At 35.3% G+C, this 20,845-nt stretch overlaps 3 protein-coding genes and 1 long non-coding RNA gene across 5 annotated transcripts; 1 reads left to right on the forward strand and 3 right to left on the reverse strand.

Annotated features, from left to right (window-relative positions):
- The first annotated feature begins 5 nt into the window (after nt 1–5).
- LOC141448661 (uncharacterized) lies at nt 6–6,718 on the forward strand. 2 transcript variants are annotated; one of them, XM_074117167.1, is made up of 9 exons: nt 6–145; nt 241–340; nt 430–485; nt 1,602–1,703; nt 2,203–2,334; nt 3,899–3,994; nt 4,406–4,495; nt 5,568–5,645; nt 6,485–6,718. In XM_074117167.1, exons 1-9 carry the CDS (start codon nt 95–97, stop codon nt 6,677–6,679), a joined length of 900 nt encoding a protein of 299 aa, XP_073973268.1. In that variant the 5' UTR covers nt 6–94; the 3' UTR covers nt 6,680–6,718. The 2 variants fall into 2 exon arrangements, with proteins under 2 accessions (XP_073973268.1, XP_073973269.1); XM_074117168.1 differs by lacking the exon at nt 3,899–3,994.
- Nucleotides 4,711–7,870, reverse strand: LOC141448674 (uncharacterized). The gene is made up of 3 exons (XR_012455201.1): nt 7,374–7,870; nt 5,097–5,150; nt 4,711–5,013 (listed from the first exon to the last, which is right to left on the reverse strand). It is a non-coding gene; the product is annotated as an uncharacterized lncRNA (long non-coding RNA).
- A 2,478-nt stretch (nt 7,871–10,348) lies between these two features.
- LOC141448676 (ejaculatory bulb-specific protein 3-like) lies at nt 10,349–11,981 on the reverse strand. Its single transcript, XM_074117193.1, has 2 exons — nt 11,637–11,981; nt 10,349–10,613 (listed from the first exon to the last, which is right to left on the reverse strand). The coding sequence occupies exons 1-2, from the start codon at nt 11,818–11,820 to the stop codon at nt 10,417–10,419; spliced, it is 381 nt and encodes a 126-aa protein (XP_073973294.1). The 5' UTR covers nt 11,821–11,981; the 3' UTR covers nt 10,349–10,416.
- A 3,994-nt stretch (nt 11,982–15,975) lies between these two features.
- On the reverse strand, nt 15,976–18,643 carry LOC141448675 (ejaculatory bulb-specific protein 3-like). The gene is made up of 2 exons (XM_074117192.1): nt 18,407–18,643; nt 15,976–16,258 (listed from the first exon to the last, which is right to left on the reverse strand). Exons 1-2 carry the CDS (start codon nt 18,588–18,590, stop codon nt 16,062–16,064), a joined length of 381 nt encoding a protein of 126 aa, XP_073973293.1. The 5' UTR covers nt 18,591–18,643; the 3' UTR covers nt 15,976–16,061.
- Nucleotides 18,644–20,845: the final 2,202 nt, after the last annotated feature.

Raw genomic sequence — 20,845 nt, forward strand, 5'->3', positions numbered from 1 at the left:
CGTTCTGCCTGGAAGTCAGTCGGCGTGTCAGGACCGAAATCCGTACTTTTTTTTCTTGTAGTGATAAACTAAACGCATTTTTTATCTACCAGTTATGTCAGACGAGGCTGAAAATGTCGGAAGCACGGATTTTTCCAAAATGAAGGTGTGATTTACATATATTTTTATTTAAAAAAAGCAAGGTTGAGAAACAACTTCGTTTACAACCTCCCTAACCTGGACTAACTTATTTTTTTTCAGGTGAATGATTTAAAAAAATTATTAAAATCCCGAGGATTGTCAATTGCTGGAGTGAAACAGGATCTTATCGACAGACTTCAATCTTCAGAAGCTGCTGCAGGTTAGCGTGAAAAATGTTCTAAGCTTTTTAATTTCTTTAAAAGTCTGTTCCATTGATTACAACTGTAATGATATGAATCGGGTTTTCAGAAGCTCTTTTGGAGGGCAGTGAAGTCGGTGAAGACGGTTTTGACGAAGAATTAGATGTAAGTGGATATCAATAAGTTATTATTATTATTATTTCTATCGGACATTTCTCCTTAAAGTTACGCTGTTGCAGAACCATGCTACAATCACTATTTAGTGATACAATTCAATTTGAATTGACTAAACTGTACTAACTAGTTCATTACACTAAACTATGTAGTGATTTGAGAAAGTCCATGTTTTTTGTGAGTATGAGCGGCCGGTTTTTGAAACAGCTTGGTTGCTAAATTCTTGTGTTTATGGAGCATGATATTTATATTTGATGTAATGAGAGTATCGTGCGGTTGTTAACTTAATGACATTTTTTCTGTTGAACGTCTTTTTCATCTTCGTACTTGAGCAGAGTTTTAACTAGAGATGTTGCAGTTGAAAGTAGTCAGCTCTGCCACCCTATGAGCCCGATCCTACGTTTGATACTAAATATCTCGTTTTTATTGTTACGTCCTATTAAACTTTTATTAAAATAAAAATAATTGTTATCTTCAAAATTTGAGCCAAATGTCAACCTTTGAGAAATGCTATGTATGCAGGTTTGCAAGAAGGTAAACTTTTCTGATTTTTGCGAATTCCCAAAAGTTTTATTCTCAATTGGTGGTCGTTCGGTAATAAGCTTGGATTAAGATTTAAGTTAGTGTTTTTTAAGTACTTTTGTAAGTCTAAATTTAGATTGTTCAGATGGATTATGTTATATAGATTTTTATTTTGGAATATATTGATGTACACCCAGTTCTCAATTCCAATGTGTATTCACAGTTGTCTGGTACGTTGAGTGAATAGTTGGTTGCAGTAGGAGTGTGATTGGTTGGATTTAGAATTGTGAGGTAATTAAATGTGTGAAAGTATTGTTTGAATAGTTATATTATTAAAGACGCTGTTGAAATGTGTATGTAAAATAAGTATGGCCGTAAATATGGTTATGAACTCTTGATTACGGTACCCAAAAAAATGGTTCGTTTAGTTTGGTTTAGAGCTTATTAAAATTGCGTACAATAATGGGCCTTTCTTTCCTATAGATTTGAGCAAATTATCAAATTTGGATATGAGCAAATTAGCACTTTGAAAATCAGAAGTAATTTATACGAATGTTCTAATTGGAATAATGGTCAATTTTGCAGAAGGAGTTGGACGAATCCGCTCTTATGGCCGATGAAGAACATGCTGATGTTCTCACTTCGAGCAAAACTTCTGATCAAAAAGATCCGCAAGGAGATATTAAGGTGGTATTTATATAAATATCTACAATTTTATTACAGTGATTCTGCGCTGTAAGAAAAATTTACTTACTATTGGTCTTAATTTCTTTCTTTTGGTGCTCGCAGAAACTTTACATTAAACAAAAAAAAACGACTGAAGTTCTCAGAGGCCTCCTTTGCTGGCAGCGAACTTGTCACATTATAAGTAGTACTAGAAGTTGAAAATAGCTATTCCAAAATATTTAAAATATTGTTTACTATTATAGCAATACTCTCCCGTCCATCAATGAATAAAATCGGGTAACGTCGAGCGTTAAGTGCGAGACATTCTTGAATTCCTTGATCAATCGTGTTCTTACACCATGAATAGAGATGCATTTCACTCCACAAGATCGAGCCATTTTCCTAGCGAAAAAAACTCTGTGGTAATCCCTTTAACTTTCCAATAACCTATTCTTCTTAATTTAAATTAGATTGTTAAAGTGATCTTTTATTCTAGTTTTTTGTTCTAATTTTCTTCCAGGAAACCAAACATAATGAAGCACCAGTTCCTTCTGCTTCTCCAAAGCTGACTGATGACATCAAGGAGAGTTCAAACATAGAGACTGAAAGCCAGAATGGAGCTTCGGAAGCTGAAAGCCAAGCGTCTAAACAGGTACGACATAGGAAACTATCGTAACCATTTTAAGGAAAATTTTAATATTTTAATAACATATTTATTTAGTAATAGAATTAATAATGTCTGGCTGGACAGTTTCTGTAAGGGTATATTTGTAGTCCCAAGGAATGAAGTTTCTTTCCAAATTTAGAAAAAATAAAATAGTTGTAAGTTGTTGAATTTAAATGAATGAAGATGGTGCTAAAAAAAAAAAAAATAATTTTTAAAATTGTTTCGCTTAAACTCATTTTTAGTGGGATTATGTTCATTTTAGTTCAGTATATAACTGTGAAGTGCAATTACAATAATTTTACCTCGTTACACTGTAACTATGGAATTTAAATCAAAAAATGAAAAAATCCAGATGGTTATTTTTAGAAAATGTCAAAGAGCCCATAAATTGGATGGTGCTTCAGTTGATGGAAATAAATATAAATATTTAGCGCTCACCTTTACGCCAAAGCTTTCTTGTAGATGGCCCTGAGGGAACCATTTAGAGTACGTAACTTTGGTGTATATGTACTTCACTATCAAGAGTTTCATAAAAATAATAATATTCCAGTCCATTTTGGATTTGAATACTACCACCTTGGAGGTGTTTAGTTTATACTTTACGCATTACATGGCACCAATTTACGGATTCATCCCGTATCAAAAATTGGAAAAGATCTATTTGTAACTCATTAGAAGATTATGCTTTCTTAAATAAAATAATAATATCTTTAATCGAGAGCTTTTCCTCTGATTTTTACATACCCTGCAGATGAATTTCAAATATCCTGAAGGTTCTATAAGTCACCAAGAATCTTAGCCTTAAATCGGCGGAGGAGAATATTCTGAAATGTTGGACGAACCATTTAGGATCTTCATGAAGAAGTTGTTTAGAACAATACTCGTCGACTGCCATTTTGAAAGAAAACTATTCCTTGCAATCTATTTGCATTGAAGCTTCATTTAAATTAACTTACAAAGTTCTCCCATTCCTAAGCATTATTCTGTTGCAACTTTTTATTGAAAACGAAATCAAATTGTTCAAAAACTATCTTGAATCCTATTTTAGTCAATATTCTGGATATAAATTTAAATTTTAATAATCTGCAATTGATCTTAAGGATTAGTTTCAATATGTCTCGATTTTATGAAATACTTGATGAAAAAAGCTTCTTAAATAGGACAATTTTTCTATGAACTTCCCTTAATAGAAAAGAAAGCGAAGTTAATAAATTCTGTCAGTAAATATCCAATTCTTTTTTAAAAGTATGTATTTAACTTTAAAAAAATCTGTTTTACGAAGAAACAATGAACATTTAGTAGTAAAATTTAGTATACAGCGACTAGTTACTTCTTATCAAAGAGCAACAATATGTTTTCTTCAGCTTGTCCTTTATTTAATTTATTTTCTATTAATAAAATTAGGTAGTCGCAGACTTTTATGGTCCTATGGATTTGTATATATTATATATATTTCTATAATTTTTTTTGTTAATTTTTTAAATGATTAAATAATTGTATAATTATTTATTCATTAAAGGCGGTTTCTTTTTTTCAATTTGCGTTTTAGTTAAAGGTTAATCTAAAGTCACAACCTCTCGCTCTGTCGGAAGCTCAGAGGAGGAAGGCTAGAGCTGAAAGATTTGGGACTGCGCAAAAAAATCAAGTATGTATTAATTTTTGGAAACAATTTACTTCGTCTTGTCCTCCCTCATTTCCAATAACGGTCTATCTTTCTGCCAGAGACATCCTGCCTGGGATATTCTCGTAAAATGTGCATACCTCCTCTCTTGGTCTATTTAATCGCTTCCATGGCCTGCTTGCCATTAATGTTTATTTTTCTATTCTCTCGCGATCTTTGTTAGTACCCTGACCTTGTAAGTTATAGTCCAGAACTTACAATTATAGTCCTGGCAATTTGTTCAAAGATGTCCTCGATTTTTATTCCGTGAAAATGGGTTTTTGGATTGCCTTACTAGCTTGCCCATAAACCCAAAGCTGAAGAGTAGTGATAATAATATCCCAGATTGAACTGGCAATTGTCTATATCTATTGAGAGGACCATTTTCTATTGCAGACAACAGCTCTGGCGAGGCGAGCGGAAAGGTTCAGTTTGACCAAGGACAGTGCCAGTAAGCCGGCCGACTCCAGCACCGGACAGACCAAGGTACTTGAGCTCAATGGACCTACTCTCTTCATTAAGTCATTATAAACAGTAGATAACAATAAAACTAACCACGCCAATGAATGCGTAACCACTAGAAGTATGTGTAAATAAATAAATAGAACAAAAAAATGGCAGTAATACCACTTAAAAACGCAAAAACCTCGTATCTTATACAAGCACATCTACTCGGATCAATTACCAAACAACGACTCCCCTTTATAAACAGTATTTCATTTTCAATAAAGTATAAAATGAGAAAAAAAAAAAACAAAAAAATTGGTTGATTTGCGGTGGGCGGCTGTCCTGGGACGGGCGTGATTATCATCGGCCAACTCTGATAAATGAGTTTGATATCCCTGTAAGGTTGGTGCTGTTGATACAATTTCCACCTCTTGCCAATTTATTTTTTGGCAGCCAGCTGTTTGAGCTCATCAGCATCTATTTCTCCATCACAGTTTCATCTCATCTCATCTGACGCCTCCAGTTACTTGGAGACATGGAGACGGCCTCGGCATATTCTATCCAGGGATGTAGTATCAAATGCATTTAAATGTAAAGGAATTTGTGAAAGCCATGTATTCAAATAGTAATAAATACTTACATTGCCGTTGTGCCTCTGTAGAGGATGGTACAATTAGCCTTTTTATTGCAATGCCTGAAAGTACAGCAATAATAATAATAACAATAATAGTCATAAATAGCGAGTAGCCCTTAGAAATCTTTGCAGTGGAGATATTGGGCAGGAAATTTTTCCTAGAGAAAAATTTGGCACAAACTTTGCGATCCAAGAGAATAAGATGTTCAGGTTTTGCTGGTGTTTTTTGTGAGAGAGCTCGTTACAAAAGAGATACACCATTGAAACATTTTTTGAGAATATTGACCCTCTTCTGAGGGCCTCAAAAGTTTATTTTCTGTGAAAACTCCATGAAAACCTCCACCATGGCAGCGGAACCGCTCTTCGAGGAAGAAGAATAAAAAAGGAGAAAAAAAGTGGAAATTGTTTATTTGGGTTTATCATCTCTCACTAAGTTTAATGTAACTAAATTGAAGTTAATTCTAAAATGTATTCCAGGTTACCTCCACCACGACTAATGAAGTTTTGAAGAGACGAGCCGAAAGGTTTGGAATCTTAAGTCCAGCCGAGATAAAGGTATACCCACTTGAGTGATCACATAATATTGAGAGTTATGCTCTCGGAAACTCGGAACCTTCCCTCCCCAAAGCACACCCTTTAGGGAAGTAGATGTACAGCTTTTTATCTAAATTATCATTTGTTGCTGTTTAATATGTTCACTGCCCTGAAGTTGACGCAGTCTCTAAACGAAAAGCTTGGCAAAAAATGAAACACTTAAGACTTAATTGTGAATTAATTATTGGCAATATTCTTGCTTCATTTTGTACAATATTTATTTGAAATATTTGCCCAGGAAATTCAATTAAGGGAAAATGAGGAGGAGAAGTGGGTAGACTTCCTGTTCAAGCGCTATTTACTATAAAGTTGTATATTATTAGAGAGAATTAAATAAGTGGCTGATATTCAGTCATCACCAAAATAAAATTTTATTGAAGGAGGTTTCATTTTTTTAAAACCAAAAGTACTGTTATTATTGTCAGCTGCTGATTTGCTTGTTGATAATTTCGTCCTTTGTGAATCCAGTTGCCTTCAAACTTAGATTGTCTAATCCACAGATAGATGGTCTAGTCGGTATATCAATTCTAGATGTTCTAGTTATAGGGTAAAAAAGTAGGGAATGAGGATTATAAGAATAATAAATAGCACAGAATTATTAAATAGCGATTCAGCTGTAGATGGTAAACTGGCTCCTTAATATATTCTCTCCCAAAGAGAGAGAGAGAGATTGTTTGTTTTAATGGAATTTCGCCAAGCGTTGATATTTGGGCGTGAACACTTTAAACCACTTAAAAATGTAAATGCTCAACACTGGAGAGTATATAGTGATTGCATGTGATGATTTTGTGTTTCTCCAGAGACAGCACCTGGAGAAACTGCAGGCGCGGAAAATGAGGTTCCAACAGTCGTCGGCGACCCCGAGTAGTGCGACTGCTGCGACCACCTGTCAGCCGGCGTCCTCGACCTCCAACGGCACCAAGGTGTCAACCAGCTCGCTCAGTTTGCAGGAGAGGAAGCGACTCCGTGCTGAACGATTCAAAATTAATACATAAATATAATTTGCAATTACAACACAACTGTTCTCATTGTATTACCTGAGTTGTTAATTTTTAAGTTTTATTTTCGCCTGTATATTAGAGATTTTTTTATTTTTAGGTTAAAAGTACCTCTTTTTATTTGTGTCAAGAATTGATTGTATTTAAGGGCATTACCGTCAGTCGGTCCTTGATTTGGTTTGTTTTATTTTACATTTTGTACATAAATACATCTTGTATAAAAAAAAAAGTTTAAAAACATTTTTATTCTGGAATCCTAAGAGCCTCTTCAGAATAATCTACTGATTTGCAGTTATAATATCTCCATAGAGATATTAAAAGCAGCGCTAGAATATCAAGTTCGTTGGAAATAGCTGGTGAAAACTCTTTTTCCTTCACTTTATTACTAATGGCTTTGACGTAAACCTGTAGTTTTTTTTTCCACATATCTCTATGGAGGTAATAATTTTTGGAGGGTTGTTGGAGTAATAATCTACTGATATTGGTCTTGTATAGGCAGGAGAGTTCGAAAAATGAAGTGATAGATTAAAGCATCTGATATCATGGGTAATGCCAGCTTCCAATCTAGAAAGAGCAGCTTGTCGAAAAAGAGCTTACTGAAAAGAAAGCAGGGTGAATGAACCTACCCTCATCAAGTTAAGTTTCAGTCAAACTTTTTAAGTCAGTTTTCACTAATTACATCAATACTTACAGTTTAAAGCAAATTCGTAACTTGAAGTAACTTAGTATTCCTAAAAGACAGAACTTAATGTTTCGTGCTAGATTTACTACATTTTGCTTTCTATAAAAAAACATTTACACAAATATGTAAAATCCTCAAAATTGTTAGTCTGTACGTTTACATAGGCAACTCACAATAGACGCCTGCATTGTGCTGCTATCTACAGACCACTTATTGTGGGACATCGAAACTGCTATGCATTAGATATTCATAACAATGTTAAAGTACGGTTCAAATTTGTTGCAAATGTTATAAGAGAATTGAAAGGTGTGCAGAGCATGCCTTCTTTTACCTTTCCTTGGATTCAAGGGAAACGCCCCCTCCATTTTTTTATTTTTTTTATTAGTTAACGTAGTCATATTTTGTTTGTAATGTTCAAAACCTTATAAAATTTTGATCAATTGAATCTTTACTCTATTATTCGAAGAATTATCAATATTGGAAATAAAATATGATAATTTCTCCTACCCACCACCAATCTTATCGAATCTTACTATTATCGAATTTAGATCTAACGTTTTCTATAACCTTCCTATTCGTTTATGATTAGATTTATAACTCTTATATTTTTGTTTATGCACATTCCAAACGATTAATGTGTCATTGCTCGATGCTAACATATGTAAAATATTAAAAAGTTGTAATTGTTTTGCTACAATTCTGATTTGGAAGGGAGTCGTTTGATTAATGGGCGAAAATCGATTTTCTTTTCTGTGTTTTACTTGTGAAATATTCCGAACACAACAATATACTCATTGTTGCAGTTGTTACTTTCGGCCATCTTGCGTTTCCCCTCAAAAGAGATGCGTGCTAGTTCCTAAATAACTGCCGACTTTTGGACCTGTGGTTTATAATTGAGACATTTGAACCGCTGTATTTATTTGGCTGCTCAATTATTAATTAATAATTAGCTGCATTTTGCTTTCTCTAAAGTGACTCACTACAAGTTAGCTTGCTTGCATAGGTACACCCCACCTTCTACAATCGGAAAATGGTAGAATTGAACAAATGCCAAACGTTTTAGCGTAATTAAATACATGCGTTGTACCCTGTGTTTTCCCAGAGAGTTAGCTTGTTAAAATTTAATTTAAAAAGTAATCTATTTTGAAAAAATAAAGTAGGCGTGAAAAAAGAAAACACATTTAAACGAGTTTTTTGACCTTGATATATAATTCCTATCTTACAAAGATATTTATTTGCGTTTGAATTTGAAGTAACTAATGGTCTTGCGTTAACCGGCCCATGGACGAGTGGAAATATCTTTCTAAAACTTATTTCTAAAACTTAGCCAACTCTGGCTGAACATTTATTAGACTACTAAATCAGTTGAACTTTAAGGACTGATTATTGGCCGCTTCTATTTAAGAACACCGAACTCGAAGTGTTATCACAATATCGTATCTTGACAGGAAATTTATTACAATAATTTCTTCTTTTTTTAAAACCAGCTGAAGCTCGTAGATTTTCTTTGAACTCGCTGTATTTATTGTGCACAAATTGTTCTATAATCGATAATTCCCCAGAGAAAATTCGATTAAGGACATTTTGGTTTGTTTAGAGTAGATTTTGGTTTTTGAGCAGGTTTCACCCAGAATTGCCTGTCAGTGTAATGAACGTTTTAATCTCCTACTTATTAGTATAAATTAAATAAAATACATTTTGAAGACAATTCTTCATTTGAAAATACCATTTTACTGAGTGATTCTGCGATTTTCTCTCAATTTTGTTTTTAAATTAATTTCTTAAACTATAACTTTAATTTGAATAATTTTCCTACGAAAATCCGTTTTGGAACAGTTCTGGGAAGAGATGGTGATGGAGACTTCTCTTTAATAAAAAGAACTTTATTGAAATGTTCGGTTTTTACAAACTTATGAGTGAGCGAGAAGCATGTTTTGAAATTGCAAGTATTACTCGTAAAAATTAATAAAATGTATCGATTTGCACTTTAGGTATCGCAGTAAATCTGGAGATTATTTACACCACGTTTATAAAACTATTACGGTGTTCTTCTTTCACTCCATTCGTTGAAAATTAAAGAATTGACTTCAATTGAGATTTGAACTTTATGTAGGTTTTAACATCAAAAGAGATTGCGCACACAATATCAGAAAACCTCGTGTAAACACAACTTATAAATTGTTTTACAAATTGAAAACGGCAAATTATTTCAATTTTCGAAAAAAACATTTCGTGTAGGCTGAGCTTCCCACGCTGACAGAAACTAAGCCTCTGTTTGGCGCAGAATAAATTAATTTTCCCGGAAAAAGGTCTTCAATTAAAATGAAATACCATGAGAGACATAATAAATGAAATGAAATTGTATGTTTGAAGGCATTTTGAAAACAGAAAAAAAAAACCAACTTCATGTAGGTCTGTGGTTTGGTTTTTCCGGTGAGAATAAGGAAATAAGAAATACAAGTAAACCCACCAGTGGTAATAATAATTACGACTTAATTCCTCCAATCGTTTTAGCTGTGTAGTTGTAAATCATATTAGAGGCTGACTAGTTTGGCCACTCATTACTGATGGCAGTGGCATCCAAACAGTTTAGGTGTGCGATTTTCCTACAAAGCAAGCACACACCTTTAACATTTTATTTCTAATCAATAGAACACATCCCCTTAGAAGAAGAAGAAGAAGAAGAAGTTATTTTGCTGATCTTTAGATTTTTATTTTGTATATAATCCGGAAATATGCGTTCTGAGGTCACCTGGCTCCGAAAAAAGTGGATTTATAAAATAGAAGAGGGTGTATTGCAAGAAGATGCAAATTTATAATTCACTTTGGGCCCACCAGGGAGCGTGGCTGTAGCTCAGCGATTTAAATCCCAACAGGAAATATCACTTTGCGGAATAATTTTTTTTGTTTTATTTTCTTAAATCTTTCAACGTGAGAGTGTAACACAGAATGCCTCTGTGTGGTTGGGCAGATAAACAAATCACTTTACAATAAATATTCCTTTAATAAATACATTAAATAGTTGAATAGAAACATTACAATTGTAGCATTACTACAGGACAATCCCCCGCGCCTTGGCTAGTTCACCATATTTCTTCCTGTATTCTCCGTTCGGATCGTAAGTCTTCTCCAGCAAGTGGAAGTCATTCGGTTTCTTCTTCAGCAGGAATTTGATTACCTTCTCTGAGCCAAGTTTCTGTTTCAGTGTACATTTGGTGCACTCGTTCTGCAGGGCATCAGGCAAAGCATCTGTAAGTAGCAACAGGAAAAAAAAGAATCCATTTGTAAAAGTCCGTTAAAAGTTTCTTAAAACTAAAAATCTGACCTACACGACCTTTCCAAAGTAGATAATCAATCTCTGACCTTAAACGCACTGGAATAACGTTCATTTGCAAAATTTCCAACATGAATTTTGTCCAGATTCTCAACAAAATTATAGAAAACTCGAAACAGCTTCTAAACAGACTCTCTTTGGCGTTCTTCTATTGAACTCACGATCTGGCGTAGGATGCATGACGTCAGCGTGTATAGAACATTTGAGAAATACCTTCAGTTTTGCGCATTGAACTAATATCACTCCAGAAGATTTTGTAATTTTTTCGTAAGTCGTGAGAATGTTTCGCGTAATCGCATGACCTAATAAATTTGTGTTAAAAAAAAAAAAAATCATTGGGCCTTTGTGTCGCAAAAAAGGGTTTCACTTGAACTTGGACATGACAGGTTTGAAACTTTTTATAGATTTTAGCTGCTGACTATTCTAAAAAATGTTTATTAAGCAAACTTAACGCCAGTTTTTTGGAGAATTTGTAAATCTCACTACAAATTTTATCCACGTGAATTGTTGTGAGGAAAAATTATAACCATATTCCGTATAAGAAAACCTTCTTAATATTGTTTACATTCTCTTATTCATTCATTATTCTTGTATTGTCATCATGCAGACCGAAATATCAGTTTTTCAACGTCCTAGAGAGTGAAGAAACATCCGTCTGAAGGGCCCCAAAGGATACTGTGTGGTCACGTTACCTTTGTCATGGTAGTAGCAGTGGAATATGAAAATATTCAGAAAAACTCCATCATATATGTAAATTGTGGCTTGAAAAATTCTTGTGTGTGTGTGTGTGTACCGTCTTTTTAATTCTACAGCATCCATACTTAACATTGACTGCCATTAATGTTATAGTCACGCGCGATCTATGCACCTTAATAAGCGCCTAGTCTAAGAGAAAGAACTACGAGCGCCAATATTATGTAGTATTGTAAAGAACATACCTCTAAGGTCGCGTGCGTCCGGCGTACACTTGCCACGCCGAATCAAACACTCCAGGTACTTCTTGTAAATGCGCTCGTTGTTGAGGATCTGGTCTAGGTCCAAATGGTCATATTTGGTGTTGTATCTGTCCGCGGCCAGACTGCAGGCCACCAGCGCTGCCAGCATTACTACTTTACAGGTCATGTTTTTGCTTCCGCTTCGTTCAACATCCGCCTCTTTATATACATGCACGCATCTGAACGGTTGATCCCCCCTCCCGATTTAGTGTTTGGTTTCTTGGCCACAATACTGTCTTCTCAGACTCTATACAAATCAATGAATGCAAGCCACACACTCTCCGAATTATTATATATAGCCTGGCTGGGTATAAACTCACTATCCCGACCAGGAGCGTAACTTAATTTTGGAGGCGCTGGTCAGGTTTCAACGGAGACCCCCCACCCACGCAAATGCAACATATTATTTAAATTAAACTTTAGAAATAATTTTTTAAAATAAATTTATAGTAAATATAATAATGATAAAACTACCAAATGTTATCGATTAATATTAATCGATAGTTGTTTGAATTACGTAGATTGTACTTCGCCTTACTCTAAATATAAAATGGATTTTTAAATTGAGATGCGAACATTGAATTAGAATGGAAAGCCCTGGAAGAAGGGCCTAAGACTCAATCTTAGGCAGGTGGAAGATCAATTCGATTGTTACTTGCCCATTATGCAACCTCTTCCTCTTTTGAATATGAATTTTGAGGTTAATTAATTGATTAATTTTGCTGAGATTTGCAGAAAAATCATGAGTTTAAGACAGTACGAGGCTTTTAATGTAATTAAGAAAAATTACCTACAAGCTTTTTGTTTACTTTTTCAATAATAATAATAATAGTACAGCTGACCCTTAGATTTTCTCTTCCTAGGAGCTTCTTACAGCTCACTGTCCGGTGATGGACAGTGTTGTCTGCAACGAGAGAATACTGTCCGGAGGCCGGCAGTGCACTGGAAAAAGCTCCGGGCGCTAATGACCTCAGCTGTTGATGCGCCAAAAAAAAAAAAAAAAATAGTTTTTATTATAAACTTATAGTGATCATTTTGCACATTCTTAAATTTTGGTGGTATCATTTTTTATAAACGTTATTAATTTGTATTGGCCTATTTTAGTCGTACTTTAAATAGTTTTTGTTTATAAATTGTTTATATATGTAAGAATTTGTAACCACAATACTCTTAGGCCCAAGGAGTAGATGTTGGTGTGTAACTCTGTATTTTATGGCAATCTCTTAATTGTTATTCTTTAAAATAACATTGCGATCGACTAGCGATTTTACATGATATATCCACGCTGACGTTTGTCCCTTTGGTCATTGCGTATTCATGTGGACAGCATAACTAGAAAGTTGAAATGTAAGATGAGAGTTTCCAAATTTGAGATGAGAAGTAAGAACATTAGTTTTATATTGATCCCTAATTGATCTTAGGGGTAAATTTCATTTTGGGATCTTTGAAATCGACGAGTTATAATTAATTAATACGCATTTGTCAGGTCAGTCTGACGTTCTGATGGTCAACTAATTTCTAACCTTGTATTACCAAAAAATCTATTCAGCACTCAAGGGAATTCCTGCTTTAACCAAAACAAAAAACAGGTTCTAGTTATAAATGTTGCATTTTTTTGTGTTTGCCACCAACGCAGGTCACTTCCTGCTATTTATGCACAATCAAGAAAAACTTTTTTTCAACTCAATTTGGAATATCATCATTTATCGCCTGTTGCTTCCGGTCTTTTCGGGAAGGGTGTTTGTGTGCGTGCGAAAAATGGGAATTCTCTGACTCCTCAAATTGAAATTGAGCATTAATTACGCCGCCTCGAGTGAAACGCCTGAGCGAGTGAGGGTGTGGACAGACGCAATTCTTGGACGCCCCCGTCCCAGAAGAGCTGGAAACACCCAGCACATGTACTGAGGACTGTGCCGCACCCCGGGGTCCAGTTTGGGCAGTTGACCTCCGAAAATAATATACATTAGCGTTTTTCGACAATATGCTATAAAAAATGTAATTTTAAAGTAAAATATACGCAATATTTTTTAGGAAATTCCACTTCTGGGTAGATTTAATTTGTATTTATGAAAAAAAAATAAACAAACAAAAACTTGGTTGGATGGAGAAAGCTGATGCAAATGAGTTGGCAAAAAAATTGAAAATTATTATTAATGGGAAAAATGGCGAATAGGTACTTGAATCACGGTACAAACTGTAAGCTAAAGAGCCTTGGACTTCAGTGTTGCCAATGTCCGGGTAATTACCCATTTTTCGGGTAATTCAACATTGAATGGGTAAGTAAGCAAGTAATTGAACTTTGACGGGTAAAATCGGGTAATCATCTTACTCAAACGAAATAATTTTTCGAAAATTTCAAATTCGATCTAGACTGAATTCAGCTTTTGTAAAGAGCAATAACATTTTTATATATTTAATCTACTTATATTACTAACAGTTCAGTAGTTAAAAGATTTTAATATCGATATAAATTTGGACACTGAGGATTACTGGGCTAAAATTTTTAATATAAAAAAAGCTGATGGTGAACTTGAATTTAAAAATTTAAAAAAAGTTATATACTTTTTGCTTGTTTTACCCTTCTCTAATGTATCTGTTGAAAGAATTTTCAGTGACATAAAAAATATAAAAACTGATCACAGAAATAATTTGTCAACTAATACATTAAAGTCTATTTTAATCACCAAAAATTTTTTATACAAAGATAATGATATTATTAATTTTGAACCAAATGAGGAAATGTTAAATACTAACATTTGGGACAAAAAAGAGGTTTAAAAGTTTATTTTCTGTTTAGTTATGACTATTATAATAATTTTAAATATAAAATTTATAAAAATGTTGCTACTAATTATGTTAATACATAAAAGCTGTAAAATAAAGAATAAAATAATTTAATCATAGTTATTATTTACATACTGTTTATAACCCTTTAAGCTTACAAAGTGTTTTTTATATATCCCGCTTATAAAATATAGTTGGTAACGCTGGTTTTAGTATCGGGTAAAAACGGGTAATTGAACCTAGTGGAGAGGGTAATTCTGATTTACCCCATCGGCAACACTGTTGGACTTATACAAGTCAGTACGACTTGATCAGATCTAAGAGCGTCAGTTCACACTGTTTACGAGGAAATACACAATTCTATTTGTGTGCTCAAAGTGGAAGTGTTATTACTTTCATTTATTTATATTTATTAAATTGAATTATATTGGGTATAAAAGTGAGTTGGCGACTTCATCAACTTGTGGAAATCAATTGGAAAAGTCTGCTACTTTAGAAAGGGAATGAAGAGAGCTCCAAAGGGTTCATTTTATTAAATATAGTTAATTTTACGTTAAAGGAATTGAAAATTATATTTCGCGTCTCTTTGACAAAAGCCAATTTTTGTTCGCGTACGTTTGCACTGCGATTTTAATGTTGGACCCGAATTATGCATACAGAACCATAAACGCTGTCAACCTCTGAACGGCTCCTTTGCGAGGGCTTAAAACCGGTCTCGAACTACATACCCGAGCACCGTACAGCCGTCATCTAATGTTAAGTTATTCGTGGAAGAATGGACATATTTCTTCTCTCAAAACTCTCAGCCAAAAGTGCCCACTACACTCACAGGATATATACACTATGTTTGTAGTTCGTTTCTTCCTTTCCCTGTCAACATTGGACAGGCCAGTCGTTGCGAAGCGTGTTTTTGCTCAATCTGCAATCACTCGTCAAAAGGTCTTGGAATCATCCAGATGATTGCCCGGCATTGACTTATGCAACTTATGCTTGCGGCTAATAATGAACTTTGTATTACTTGGTCTCAGGATCAACCTGCAATGGCTTCGTCTATTTGTGCGTCCAGCTTCCATGACTGTCGTGCTTTTACAACAGATATTGATGACATGAAATTTAATTAAAAACCATACCGTCGATCAACCTATCACTGTTAATACCACATACCAACCATACGAGAATCCAAACCAACGTGCACAGTCTACTCCATTCCTGGCATAAAACTTTTGTTCTCCACTTTTTTTCTTTTGTTGTTCTTCTCGTTGAACCCAAATTTACCTAACGGACGAATTTCTGCAGACAGCTTGTTTTTGAATTCAAAGAGTTCAAAAAGTGGATGGATCTCTCAAATTGTCTACAAACTGCCATTGTTGCAACCTTGACTGACGCCAATTCGCTGATGTTGTTGGAAGGCGGTAGGATGTAGAGTTGCTTTTGTTACAGTGTTCAGTACGCTAATATGTTGCAGGACGGGTATAGGATCACAAATAAATACAACCAGTATGTTTACAACTAACTTAGTTTACAATATTTATTGGGTAAGTGGCTATTTACAATAAATACATGGAGCAGGGGAATCACATGTGCTTAAAGGCGGATGCCCTTCTTCTTTGCCAAGTTGGCGTACTTCTTCCTGTACTCTCCTTGCGGGTCGTAGATCCTTTCCAGTTCCTTAAAGTCATTCGGCTTGGAGTTCATCAGGAACTTGAGAACTTTTTCAAGTCCTTGTTTCTGTTTAGGAGAACATCGGGCACAGGCTGTCTTCAGGGCGTCCGGCAGTTTGTCTGTGAACATACAACAACTCAGTCAAAAACCAGCGAAACCGATAAAACAGTCACTATACTCAGCGTGACTAGAATTTGTTATGCTATTGAGATATTCATGCATTCCATACATTCCAGGTTGATCCATGGCACTCGTTCTGCTGAGAACTCTAACTCGATTTTCTTTGAATTCAATTGCAAAGGTTTTCTGCCATTTTTGAATTATGTACATATTAAATATGGTTCAATGGAGTTATAATCAAAGGACGATGGGTATCGTTCTAGGTCCCCTCAAACAGTTTCGAGAAAGGACTTCTAACAGAAACGATGGTCTTTGTATTATTAGAGGATATCGTTCTGGAGATTCGAATTTCCGTTGGTGCCTTTTCTTCAAGCTCGGAAATTCATTAACCTTGAGATCGATTGCAGTTCAACATGTTTACAGTAAGTTTATCTACTTTAAAGAGGAAACAATGGAGCCTTTACCGAGAAAATCCACACCATCAGAATCACATAGGGATTTCCTTCCCTAAATTGCGGTCAGATCCTATTAAGATCTGCCAACTAAGTAAACCATCGGAACTTCCTGCTATTATTGTTCTTAGGTAAGTGGCCACGTACATAGCACATTCTATAAATACATTGTTTTACATGTATCATATAGAGAATAGGATATTTTCGTTAAATTAAATCGTCCTCGTTTTGGGGAGATTAAATTCTCTTTGGAGACCTTCCTGAATGTTGCAACCTTCACCAGCCAAAAAAATAGAATCAATTTTGAGAATGTGAAGGTTGCATTATTGAGGAAGGTCTGTTAAAAGGGTTGAGAAGATATAATCATCCAAAAGTTGAAAAGGTTAAGGGTGGCCATGATGCTGTAACTACTTCCTGCGTGAACATAGCACAGACAATTGGTCGCTGCCATCATAAAATTCTGCTTCCTAGGAGAGAGGGAAAAGTAAAAGTGGATTGCAGGAAGCAAGATCAACGTGTCCAGTTCTGCTCTAGGTCAACAAGCCCGGAGATTGTGTGCATTCTTGCCTCAAGGTTGCAATCAAATTATTGCAACATGTAAGAACTTAAATTGGTGTCACCAGTTTCGTAAACAAAGATAATTGTTCCAATATTGTAAATTTAATGGACTGCAGGGATTCGTTGCTAAATTATTGGCGTTCTAAAAAGTAAAGATTGAAAATTTAAGATGAAACGTGTCATATCTCACTCGCTCCCGGTTCTAAAATGTTTGTGACAAATTTCTCTTAAATTCAGTTGGTAGACTGCTTGACCAATACTCCCTTGGGAACTCGGATCAGCCACTACTTAGGGAAATTGTTACAGCTCAGCACATCCGCTGGTGTCGTTCTAAGTGGAAAACTGAAAAATAATGAAGCAAATTCGCCAAATTCAAAGAGGTTTTCTTCTAAAACTAAAACCGGATATACTATCTTCCTGTTACCACTGCAGATTTACCAATTCGATTTTCCCTGGCAATATCTGTTTCGAGGTTCATAGAAGTGTCTGTAAGTCGGTCTGTCTGTTTGGCTTAGTGCAATCCAGGAGTCAAAATCGGCCAACCGACAAAGCTGGAAAGGTCCAACAATTGATTTTTCTAGTTTTGACAGTTTCTTGAAAACGATTGCTACGATCTTTTGCAAATAGTGCACTTAATGCATGCAGATAGTGTCTACACCTTTTATTTGGATAATTTCACTGCGAAAATTAGATTAGGGCGGAAGGGTAGTTCTGAAAGCCATTTCCGTGTAATATAACGACTTATTTTTCGTAAAATGATAATTATTAAAACCACAACCAAAATTCTGAACTTGAACTTATAAATTTCAGCTTTCAAAAGGAACGTGCGAGAAAATCGTGGGTGAGTTAAGGCCAGATTTTGTTTTATCTCAAAAAGCGCGCTAAAGCAAAGCTCTTTTTGTTGATCTGGATTTGTAAATCGTAGGGTTGTTGAAGTGAGGAAACTTCTCTACCCGGGTAAAGTTTTCGTAACTTTCAGCAGAGAGAGACCGACCTCAGTGGGTGAAACAGTTTCAGCTTAAGAAAGGCGCATCTAAATAGGACTGATTGGTGCTTCTAGGTATGATGTTTCTGCATGTCACTGGGACTTGAACGAACTGCAAAAACGGAAGAAACTTAAAAAAAAATCTAAGTTACCTTTAAGTTCGCGGCCTTCCGGCGAACATTTGCCCTTGTTGGTTAAACAGTTGATATAAGTCTTGTAGACGCGCTCGTTCCTCAGCACCGCATCGACGTCGATGTTATCGAACTTGGTGGTGTAGGTGTTGGCCGCCAGAGTCGCGGCTACAGTGCACAACAGCACTAGTGCCAGTCCTTGCATTCTGTTTCAGCTCAAGGCTCTTTCAGTTGACTGTGCCACTACAGGTCCAGTCGACTCTATTTATAAGCAATCTTTGTACCCCCAGGGCTGCGGGAATTTCAATGACGTCACTGTTTACTCGGGCGTCACACGGACTTTGACCGATCATCATAAAAAAAAAAAGATGAGGAAAAAAGCTACTCAAGTCTACAGAAAGTAATTAGCAGACATTAATCTGCATGACTAGGCGGCACCCGCAGAAACCAACCGGTGACCACAGGATCCCCCTCTTTACCCATCTGGCTGTCTATCAAGCTTTTTAAAATAAATTGGACTCATTACTGCCAAGTTGATTAAATCCAACAGCAGTGCAGTCTGGAGTGCACCTTTGCTGCAAATCTCGAAGACTTGTATTCCCATCAATTATATGTTCATTTTAGAATTAGATTGCACGTGGCAAGTTCAAACTTCAAACTTTGCTCAAGAGGGAAGGGATTCAGCCAAAATGGATTCCCGCAAATATCACTTTACTGAATATATTTTTCAGTTTTTTTGTTTCAAGATTCTCAAAAAAGCGCGCGTAGGACTTCACTTAAACTTCCTGTGCTAATTGTTTACGCGAAGATGTAGAATTTTCAGTTGAAATAATTATGGATTAAGGGCGTTAAATTCAGTTAGGTTTCCATCTAGAGCGCCAATGTGCTGCAGCATTATACTGTCTTGCCGCCTATTTTATTAAGAATTATTTATGGAACTAAATATACAAATTTGAAGGAAATCGACTTGCCGAAAGCGCCATTTCTACGGAAATGTTTTGTTTTGCTTTAAGAGATCCTCGCTACCGGCCTCTACGACTTTATTGAAATTAGTTCCACGGTTACCAACATACACTAAATCTACAACTTCTACGGTGAAGTTCTTTCGTAGGAAATTCGATGAAGGATAATTCTGTGTTCAGCAGCTGGTTCACTTTTAATTTAGGCGGGGTGAATTTAGGCTGTTCTCTAAAGTGCCACTTCAGTATATTGCCCTGGGGATATTTTTTGATAAGTACGGTATGTCTAAAATTCCAAGTCGAACGAATATTAGTCCACCGGAAGTGACTTTTCGATTTTGTTTGCCTATTCCAAACCAAATGGTTTAATTTGGATTCAAACATTATGTTAAATCAGTGATGGCGAACCCTAGGACCCGCGCAAGCTTTTCCACTGACCCACAATGGCTAGGCAACCATTTGTTTGTTTACGCGGGGAAGATTTAGATTTTCTAATTGTGTGGATAATTTATATTCTATCTTTTTTTTTTTTTTCAATCACGCATTGACACAAAAGCAATTTAAACGCTATCTATAACCTTTAGTTTGATCATTACAGTTCTAAAACGCCAATGACGACAAATGCTTTTGTAGTATTTGAAATAAAGTAAAATTGTTTACAAAAATAACAAATAAAGTGTATAATTTTACTCATATTTTGTTTGTAAAAAAAATCGACAACCCAAAGCAAATAACCATATTTAGATTTTTCTTCAGATAAAACACACTTTTGTAAGGTTTTGTTCAGTTACGTTTGTAAAAAGAGAGACTTTAAAATTTTTAAACTTATCTCTTGTGCAAATTGGCATTAGTGACCCAAGAGCTAGTTTATTAAAAAAAAAAATGAACAAAACGTCCGAAAAGGTTCGCCATCCCTGTGTTAGATATTTTAGATTTAGTTTTGAATGTAAATTACATCAACTATACTTGAGTTTAACGTAACTGAACACAAACGTTTTGAGTATCTGTTGCAAACAACAGAAAATCTGGCGGTCACACTCTCCCGACTTTCTCTGACTTCCTTCCTCCTCCTGATCCTAGAATCCTGTTTCATTCTGACGACTTCATGCACTGCCTAAGACCGCCAATTACAATGTAATAACGACTTACTGTGACACCCACTCCCACCCTTCTTCCACATGACTTTCCCGGATTTTCCGAAGAAAATTATTAAATTAAGCTATCTGTGTGTGTGTGTGTGCTCGCTAACTTTACAGAAATATTCGAGAAAATCTCATTACTTCCGGTTTTCGGAATTTTTTCGCTTTTCGGAATTTTGCTGACACATTTCAGGAAAATGTTACAGATAACTCGTTTCAGTAACCATTAGTACAAAGTTTAATGAAAAACTTTGACGCCATTGCAGAGAAAAACTGAAAAAGTGGTAAATCTATTTAGTCTAGTGGAAATTTTGTCTACAGTTCCATAAAGTCTAGGGCAATCGTGCTTCCGGCGAATTTTA

The sequence above is a fragment of the Rhodnius prolixus genome, unplaced genomic scaffold (genome assembly GCF_049639745.1).
Source record: "Rhodnius prolixus isolate KJV_2025 unplaced genomic scaffold, Rpr scaffold_2, whole genome shotgun sequence".
NCBI classification, from domain to species: domain Eukaryota; kingdom Metazoa; phylum Arthropoda; class Insecta; order Hemiptera; family Reduviidae; genus Rhodnius; species Rhodnius prolixus.

Excerpts from the sequence above, each read along its gene's own strand:
- LOC141448661 (XM_074117167.1), top strand. The coding sequence starts at position 95 with ATGTCAGACGAGGCTGAAAATGTCGGAAGCACGGATTTTTCCAAAATG. Across the intron at positions 2,335-3,898 it reads AAAGCCAAGCGTCTAAACAG|TTAAAGGTTAATCTAAAGTC; the intron begins GTACGACATAGG and ends TTTGCGTTTTAG. Across the intron at positions 3,995-4,405 it reads GGACTGCGCAAAAAAATCAA|ACAACAGCTCTGGCGAGGCG; the intron begins GTATGTATTAAT and ends TTTCTATTGCAG.
- LOC141448676 (XM_074117193.1), bottom strand. The coding sequence starts at position 11,820 with ATGACCTGTAAAGTAGTAATGCTGGCAGCGCTGGTGGCCTGCAGTCTG. Across the intron at positions 10,614-11,636 it reads GGACGCACGCGACCTTAGAG|ATGCTTTGCCTGATGCCCTG; the intron begins GTATGTTCTTTA and ends TGCTACTTACAG.
- LOC141448675 (XM_074117192.1), bottom strand. The coding sequence starts at position 18,590 with ATGCAAGGACTGGCACTAGTGCTGTTGTGCACTGTAGCCGCGACTCTG. Across the intron at positions 16,259-18,406 it reads GGAAGGCCGCGAACTTAAAG|ACAAACTGCCGGACGCCCTG; the intron begins GTAACTTAGATT and ends GTATGTTCACAG.